This window comes from Cibotium barometz, chromosome 62 (genome assembly GCF_041138505.1).
Source record: "Cibotium barometz isolate CiBa-2024 chromosome 62, ASM4113850v1, whole genome shotgun sequence".
Lineage (NCBI taxonomy): Eukaryota > Viridiplantae > Streptophyta > Polypodiopsida > Cyatheales > Cibotiaceae > Cibotium > Cibotium barometz.
Window position 1 is genome coordinate 8,172,797 of NC_141107.1, and position 9,145 is coordinate 8,181,941.

Consider the following 9,145-nt stretch of genomic DNA (forward strand, 5'->3'; position numbering starts at 1 on the left):
ATTCCCAAAATGTGAGATTTTTCCCAAATTACCTAATATTGACTTATACTCAGAAAGTGTTAATATAAGAGGAAAGTGGTCAGACAAGTGCACTGCAAGGTCAGTAGTGATGCCACAAGATGGGGGAAGCCAGGACAGATGTGCAGCATAAATTCTGTCAAGCTTGGACCAACATCTGTGATGGGAGAGAGAATGGTAGGTGAAGCCTAATTTGTCAAGGGTGGCTAGTGGCCCAAAAATTTATGAGAGAAAGGTTGTCAGAAGCACAAGGTCTTTTCAAATAGATAACAATTCTGCCAATACCAATATCAATCTCTAGGGTTTCTTTTAAAAAAAAAATCCCTTTTGCATGTGGTCGCGGCTCTCTCACTACGTTGTGTGGCTACATCGTGCAACTATACCATGATTCTCTTGTAGTGAACCTAATTGTGAGATAAGCACAAAGCATGAGATGCATACCCATGAGGTGTATATGCGTGATATATTGCAAGGAACCGATAGTATGTGGTAACACAAACATTTATATGTGCTAATACACTTATTGTGGTTACATTCAGGCTTGCTTGCATTTAGTCATTATAAATACTTTTTTAAAAGGAGGGCCCAGGCCCTCTTAAACAAGGGCTACCTCCTTGTTGAAAATCCAGCTAAAGGTTCCTGTAAAGGATTGTTTCTTCCTTCTTAATTCGGCACGCTCGTTGAGCCTCCGCACATGATTGGGCAAGCCGCACACAAAATCCTGAGCCTTCTGCCCCCCACTAGAGAGCCCAGATATATTCTCCACATTCCATTTTTTCAACAAGTGTTCAAAAATGTCTGCATAGTCTGTTGCCGTGTACACACCAACCCTTTCTGTAAGCATACCTACATCTCTGAAGAGGTTTTTGTTCTGTCCATCATACATGAGTTGGGCAGGCATGGTGATCTTCTTCCTCATCATTTTCTCCAAGCAGAGCATAGTGGTATCAGGATCGATCTCGAAAAGTTTCCCAACAATTTTGGTGTATGCGTTCTCATGCCTCTTCTCATCAGAGGCTATGGTTCCACAAATCTGTGCTAATTTTAAGTCCCCAAACATCTTTGCCTGCCGTGCAATATTCCCATGAGACATGAAAGTGGCCCTTTCTTGAAAGGATGTGTATATGTATGCAATATAAGGGTTGTTCTCAAACTGAGTGTCCTGCAGATTAAACAACAGTGAAGAGAGGCTCAATTACGAGAGAGAGCGAGAAAGAGATCGGGTGTTGCTGAAACAAGACTAGTGCTGCTGATGAAGGATATATATACTAACCATTCCTGCACGGATCAAGTGCTGTGTGGTCTTCTCAATCATCCTCACATCAACTTTGCCAGTGAGGTAGAGATACTTGTTCAGTAGGTCTCCATGCCTGTTCTCCTCTGCAGACCAGGCACGAACCCACCTCGCCCAAGGGGTGAGGCTACATCCTGTGTCATCGCTCACCCCATCCAAACTGTTGAGCGTCGCGTGATATGTGGGGAGGGCCTCCTCAGTGAGCATGGCTGCCACAACACACACCAGATAATCATCTGGCAACTCCGCAGCACGTTCTCGGAGCTCCTGCACCTCATGCAGAAAGCTCTCTGATGTGGGCTCCGGCAAGAAATCCTGTGGCTGCCAGCACTTCTCCACAGGCTTGAGATAGGGCAGAATGCTTCTTTCTGCCCAGCCCTGCAAGGAGTTGAAGATCTCCACCTTCTCCGGAGGCATGGAGTGGGTGGCTTGACGACGCGGTCGATAGTGGGGCACCACTTCCTGCACCACCTTCTCTTGCACGGCATCTCCTGATCTGCGTGTCAAAGAATATTGTATAGAAATTAGTACAAAAGCTACGTATACGGCATGTAATTAATTTATCCAATCCATAGCAAGCAGCAGGCGGCTAGCTAGCTATGGTGCATGCACCTGCAATTCAGTACGGCCGTTTGCAAATATAGGGTTCCTCAAACAGCAGCTATTGCTTACTTGGGCGGCAGCAGGGTTGCAGTCATCATCACAGTGCGATTTGGGCTCACGCCTTTCCATTTGATCAGCGCCTGCAAGAAGCTGCCTCTCAAAGAAGAAACGCCAAGCATCGTACTACTACTGGGCTGGCAGCCATGAGAGCATGAAGACGCTGTTGTTGTTGTTGTTGTTGTTGCAGCTGAGAACATGATGAAAGCCATGGCGTCTATAAATTCAGCAACACACAAGAGAGGAACCCACTGGCGAATGACGACCGATTCTATAGAGAGAGTCGCTGTGCGCTTGATCGATCGTATTGCGTGCCGTTTTAAAAGCCCATCAACCTACGTACCCAACCAACCTCACAAAGCTGAACTGTTTCCCTGAAAAGCCAAGGAAAAAGCCACCACCAAGGACAAGATTAGTTATTATAATTAAGCGATTGGTTGGGGACAATGTGCAATGTGCTTTTGGAAATTCGTAAACAAAGTAAGTAAAGGCTGTTTGTTTGTGTCTCTAAACTCTAAACAAAGTAAGTAAAGGCTGTTTGTTTGTTTGTGCCCTTGCCTCCCTGTCTCTGTCAATTAGGCCTCCATCGCGGATAGGACAGATTCCTTAATATCTCAAAAGGGGAAAAAAAAAGCCCTCTAGCATACACTTTCAACATTTCCACCTGCGCCAAGGTTCCGGAAGTTTTCACTTGCCTTTGAAATATCGTGTAGTTTGTTTCCATGAAGCTTTGCATTCTCCACCAACTATACCTACTTTGAAGAAGATTCATGTGTAGATTTTTTAAATCAAACAGAAATTGGCCAAGCTCAAGGCCTCTAGTATCTTGATTAGTTTTAGGAACAGTCTTTTTCCCTAACTAGGGTAGTGTAATGTGCTTGAAAACTCAAACCCATTGGCCAAGCTCAAGGCCTCTAGTATCTTGATTAGTTTTAGGAACAATCTTTTTCCCTAACTAGGGTAGTGTAATGTGCTTGAAAACTCAAACCCATCTTCTAGTTTTCTAACTAGGGTAGTGTAATGTGGTTGACAACTCAAACCCATCTTCTAGTTTTCTAACAACACGTCCACCTTGTGAGATCCCCCTGTTCCCACCGAGCAACGGATTCGAGTACTAGCAGCGGAAGTAGCACTTCTCGCGCGGGACAGGGGTCCCACATTCGGGGCCTCGCCCACGGATATCCGGACAAGAGACTAATCCGACGGTTGTTCCAAAACCGAAATCGGGAAAACTTCCTTTACCCGGAAAGCACGGGCGATTCCACCAGGATAACTTTTTACTCTATCGTAGTCAAGATTATTTCTGATCAAGTTGATCCAATTGCATCTTCAAGATACTTGATCAAATCAAGGAAGAAACTTGCACTTGGATCATTGGGATCAACGCTTTTTTCCCCATTCAAGAGGCACAGCCGTTGATTCCTATCCATAGAACAATTACTGTCCGGGATTTACTTTATCTATCGTATTAACAAAAATTGAGTCTCGATTTACGGATCCATCAGTCCAGCCTAACCCCATCCGATCCCATGGGTTAGCCAACCGCCCAACCACTGTAGTGATGGAATCCAATTTGGAATTTGGTTAGGTTTTGTCCCGGGTACCAAGGAAAAGAGTTCCAAGGCCCCCTAGCCGGAATTTCATGCAAACATAAAACTAGCCACACCACTTACACACCCAATATGAAAATTGCCTTTTTCTTAGCATCAGCTAACTTTAAAACAATCCTTTAATGAAACCATAGTACCACTGATCACAATCTCCCAATTTATCCAGTTGATCCATAATTTCCCATCATTCCTTCATCAGAGTATCTATGGCATCATTGGCAACTAGAACGCTCACCACCTGTCCACACAGAGGCCGTTTCCATAGTTCCTAGCGCATAATACTCGGCAATATAATCACTTATCAAGATGGACTCTCGTTGAAGATCAGCAAGATCAACCAACAGATCCATATAAAAGAGCCATGGACTCATCCGTTGAGGACCAGCAAGGTCAGTCAACCAGATCCATGCCCGGTTTCACAAAACAACTCTTACTCCTTGTTCCAATATCTTCCTCGACGCACGCGTGGGTATCCTAGGCGACCCAGAGCCCGAGCACCGTATGGTCAGCACCCTCTAGGATCCTTCGCAGGTGACCTAGCGCTTCACTCATAGGCCGCTTCCTTGGTCCCTCATCCACCGTACCGGAAGCTCACCATTTTAATCGAACCGAGGCTGGTCAAGACCTCGGTCGACCTTGCTACGCGAGACGTCCTCCATTGACTCTCCGTCAGCAGTTGCAACTTTATCAGTTAGGTCTCCACGACCTTAATCACAAGACGGTCAAAATGCTTCCCCAGCATTCTTGACATAAAACAGCCATTTACAAACAGCATTTACAAACAGTTTACAAATACAGTTTCTATATTAACTCTCATTTTTCCACATTATCCCTCATTAATCCACATTACTTATTCCACATTCCATGTATATGTGTACTCATCCAATCACCTCCTTTTCCATCTCTTCACTTCAGATTCCTTCACATCACATATCATACATTCACATCCATATCCACATCCATATATCCACATCCACATCCACATTCACATCCATACATCCACATCTACATGCTTATCTCCATTTTCACATCCTCATTTATACATCCACATCTACATCCACATACATACATACATCCACATCCACATTCCACATTCACATCTATACATCCACATCTACATCCACATTCACATACACCCACATCCACATTTCCATTCACATCTATACATCCACATCCATTCACATCTATACATCCACATCTACATCCACATCCACATTCCCATACATCCACATCTATACATCCACATACATACATACATCCACATCCACATTCCACATTCACATCTATACATCCACATCTACATCCACATTCACATACATCCACATCCACATTTCCATTCACATCTATACATCCACATCCATTCACATCTATACATCCACATCTACATCCACATTTACATCTATGCATATACATCTTCATGCATATATCCATTTTCATGTTCATACATCCACACTCCCATCTCCATATCCACACATCCACATACATACATCCATTTTTCACATTCCCATTTATATAACCCCATATACCTTCACATCTAATCTTTTACATCACATCCATTCTCGCCCTATCACAACCCATATACATCTTATCCTATCACATACACTTCTTACCTCATCCCCCCATACACATCTTAATTCATCTTATCACATCCTAACTTATTTCATAAGCATCTTATCACCTCTTAACACACCTCTTATCACATCCTATCAACTTCCATACGCATCTTATCAATTCTTATCACATCTCATACACCTCTTATCACATCTTATCACATTTCATATCTTTTTTTTTTTTTTTTAAAAGAGAATTCTTTTATTTGATATAAGATTTCTCTACACATTTATGTATGCATAAATTCCATTTAAGGAGACTAACACTTTCGAAATTAAAATCAATCTTTTATGCATCTTCTTATGCATGATTTCAATTTGGTAGAGAATTATACTTTTAGAATAAAAGAATTTCTCTTATGCATCTAAGTTAAGCATAAAATCCATTTATGAGGAAAATCATACTTTTAGTATAAAAAGAATAACTTTTATGCATACCTATATGCATGAAATCCAATATGATAAAAGTAACACTTTTGATATAAAAATTTTTCCTTTATGCATACTTCTATGCATGAAAATTAAAAATGATAAAAGTAACACTTTTAATATAAAAATTTTCCTTTATGCATACTTCTATGCATGAAAATTAAAAATGATAAAAGTAACACTTTTGATATAAAAATTTTCTTTTATGCATACTTTTATGTATGAAATAAAAATGATAAAAGTAACACTTTTGATATAAAAATTTTCTTTTATGCATACTTTTATGTATGAAATAAAAATGATAAAAGTAACACTTTTGATATAAAAATTTATCCATTATGCATACTTCTATGCATGAAAATAAAAATGGTAAAAATAACACTTTTGATATAAAAATTTATCCTTTATGCATAATATTAAAATTCAATTTCTCCATGATTATAATAAAATTCTTTCAATTAATCTAGGATGATGATTCCTAGAATATGGTAGGAAGTCCTCTTTTTATGCTTTGAATGAAAATTTTTTATGCATAATTTTTATAAAAATTTTGCCATAGCTCCGCTGCTATGACTGATAAATCTCAATTTTTCTAAGGGATAAAGCTTATCATTAAGGAAATAATTAAAATGATTCTCTAATTGGATCCTTAATCCATAATGGATTGAATCATCAATATACATAAACTAAAAGCATAAGAAAAAGCCATTAATTTGGCCTCAAGCATAGCTTAATCTTGGGTTAAGGAAAAGCTTTATGAAAAGCTTGATTTGGATTGAGAATGGGTCATGAGTATGACCATTTCTTGAGTGAGAGAGAGAATTTACATAAGAATCATTAGAATTTAAACATAAATGAAAATTAACTTCAATAGCATTTATTAAATTATGTAACTCTTCACTACTATTCAAACTTCAATAGCATTTTAAAAAAAACCATACCAATTAAACTTCTCAAGCTTGAGAGGGGTTGAGAAGAGAGAAACATTGAGAAATTATAGAAAGATGAATATTCACTAATTACCTTACAACTTGCTTGATTCTTTGTTCACGGTAGAGGCCCCCAACCAATCAATTGGTTAAGTATGTTGATGGAGCCACTAATGGGGATTGAAGAAAGAGGGAAGCTCCAAAAACTAGTGAATTATTAAATGAATTCACAGTTTCTGGCTTAGGTGGAGTAGAGTAACGATGCATAAACACTATATATTTTTCAACAAGGGGGAGGCTTCTATTTATAGGAAAAATTGAGCTCCTAACCAAACAAACTGATTCTAGAATTTTCTAAATCAGTTTGGTCAATATTTGACCATTTTTAGGTCAGTTAAGCTAACTTTTTGGAACTAGACTTAAATGAGGAGAGAGGAGAGATGAAATATCTCAATTTTTATGAGTTTAAAACTCATTCAAGCATGTGAAATATGCACCTCCTTTAAAGAACTCCCTTTCCTTACATATGTCATATTTTTAATATTGCTCATAGTTTTTTACTAATAAACCTTGTACATTTTCAACTCTTCATCTTATGTGAAATATGCACCTCCTTTAAAGAACTCCCCTTCTTTACATATGTCATACTTTTAATATTGCTCATAATTTTTTTACTAATAAACCTTGTACATTTTCAACTCTTCATCTTATGTGAAATATGCACCTCCTTTAAAGAACTCCTCTTCCTTACATATGTCATACTTTTAATATTGCTCATAATTTTTTACTAATAAACCTTGTACATTTTCAACTCTTCATCTTATGTGAAATATGCACCTCCTTTAAAGAATTCCCCTTCCTTACATATGTCATATTTTTAATATTGCTCATAGTTTTTTGCTAATAAACCTTGTACATTTTCAACTCTTCACCTCATGTGAGCATTTACTCATTTTTGGGTATTTTCTTTTTACAAGTTGGATTTATCTCCTCCCTACACATGGATTGATGCTATTGGTCCATAGGAACCTTAATTGGACCATAGTCTAAAGATTTCTGAAAATCTAGACCCTTAGGCTAAGGTTCTTTATAGCTATTTTCAATTAATTCCAATTGCACATTGAAAAATTCTTTTTGAATTTCTGTTTCAGGGGAACTCATCTGAATTAGAAGAGATATTTTTCTATCCAAAAATATTCAAAATCTGAATATTCTCTCTCTAGAATATTTTTCTCTCTCTAGGCTAAAACAGATAGAAACAAGGTCTTTATATTTCTGAAGAAGGATTGATTACAGGGAAATATACTAGACATCAAAAAGGGGGTGGGGGAGGAATCTTACATTCTACCCCACTTAAAAAACGCGAGATGTCCTCATCTCGCAAACTGGGATAATTTCGCAAGATGCACGAATTATGAGACTTAGAGAAAAATTTAAATCAGGATTAACCACCAAGAAAAAGTCTCAAAGAGAGCAAGATTTAAGATAAGAACAAGATTTAAACTTTATTCATTCTCGGAACTTATACAGTAAAGATAGAAGAACTCTTTACACTTCCATAAGCCCGTCCATCATATGATCACAAAAGCAGTCCTCACAAGCTGCACAAGTATAAGGTAACTCATCTATGGGAATGATTCTGTGGGTCATTGCTGCGCCTATCTCAGTGGTATGAGGTGTTCTAACAAAAGGACCTCTGAGAGGCAAGCCAAAAACGGGGTAAAGGCATATCTTCTCATGAGGAAGAAAACATGCCAATAAGAAGACCCGCTCAGAAAACCCAGGATGCCTTGATCTCATGACGCAGTAGTATCGGGGACCCAAACCCAAGGCTTCAATAACTATGGCCAAGCGGACATTGTTGCGAAAGTGCTGCTGACCCCAGGGTGTTACCCTAGTTATGTCTTGATAGGTCCGCCATTTGGTCTGCGCTACAGAAGTTCCCAAGTGAGGGAAAAGTGAGCGCTCATACTGTTCTATAAAATCCTTCTTCACAGACTCACTTGCGTCTTGAAGGTGAGGAATCATTATGGATAAAACTAATTCTTGTTGCCAAGCCATGAAGGAGATTAGGAAGAAAGGAGATCGATGGGAGTAAGATTACTGTGAGCGACAAGTAAAAGTTACGACTTATATAAAGGAAGGAGCTAGCGTAACTTAGAAGCCAACGGTAGCTTGCCACTGAAGTTTTACCGTCTTTCCATGATTTGGGTTTGGCACAATTTTCTATAGAAGGCATTAAGAACTTTGAGATGAGGAGATAAAAGAAGTTCGTAAGTTAAATCACCTACTTTCTTTGGTCCACAATATCTGGGAGATAACTTCTTATACTTCCCAAGAGATAAAGAACTTCTTTTGGGTCGTGCTCGAGACCAAAACCTTGATATCCAAAACATCGATTCTCACTTCTGAACTCATTGTTCTGAATCCTTAAAACAGGTGGGACTCTTGAGAAGTATTCAGGAAAAAGGTTCTTCCTTTTTTAAACAGAATCTTTCTTTTATTTTAGAGAGGGAATAATTATAAGATCAAAAAGGGAGATTCTTACTCCTGTATACCTCTAAGGCTGGGGGAGAATCTTACATTCTACCCCAC

General features: G+C 38.9%; 1 protein-coding gene across 1 annotated transcript; it reads right to left on the reverse strand.

The window, feature by feature from the left end:
• Positions 1-613: 613 nt before the first annotated feature.
• LOC147604103 (stearoyl-[acyl-carrier-protein] 9-desaturase, chloroplastic-like) lies at positions 614-1,784 on the reverse strand. The gene is made up of 2 exons (XM_086795222.1): positions 1,292-1,784; positions 614-1,180 (listed from the first exon to the last, which is right to left on the reverse strand). Exons 1-2 carry the CDS (start codon positions 1,727-1,729, stop codon positions 614-616), a joined length of 1,005 nt encoding a protein of 334 aa, XP_086651348.1. The 5' UTR covers positions 1,730-1,784.
• Between the last annotated feature and the right edge of the window lie 7,361 nt (positions 1,785-9,145).

What these genes read in the sequence shown, in the direction of transcription:
- LOC147604103 (XM_086795222.1), bottom strand. Translation starts at nt 1,729, where the DNA reads ATGCCTCCGGAGAAGGTGGAGATCTTCAACTCCTTGCAGGGCTGGGCA. An exon ending in ACTTGATCCGTGCAGGAATG is followed by an intron (nt 1,181 to 1,291) that starts GTTAGTATATAT and finishes TTTAATCTGCAG; the next exon opens with GACACTCAGTTTGAGAACAA.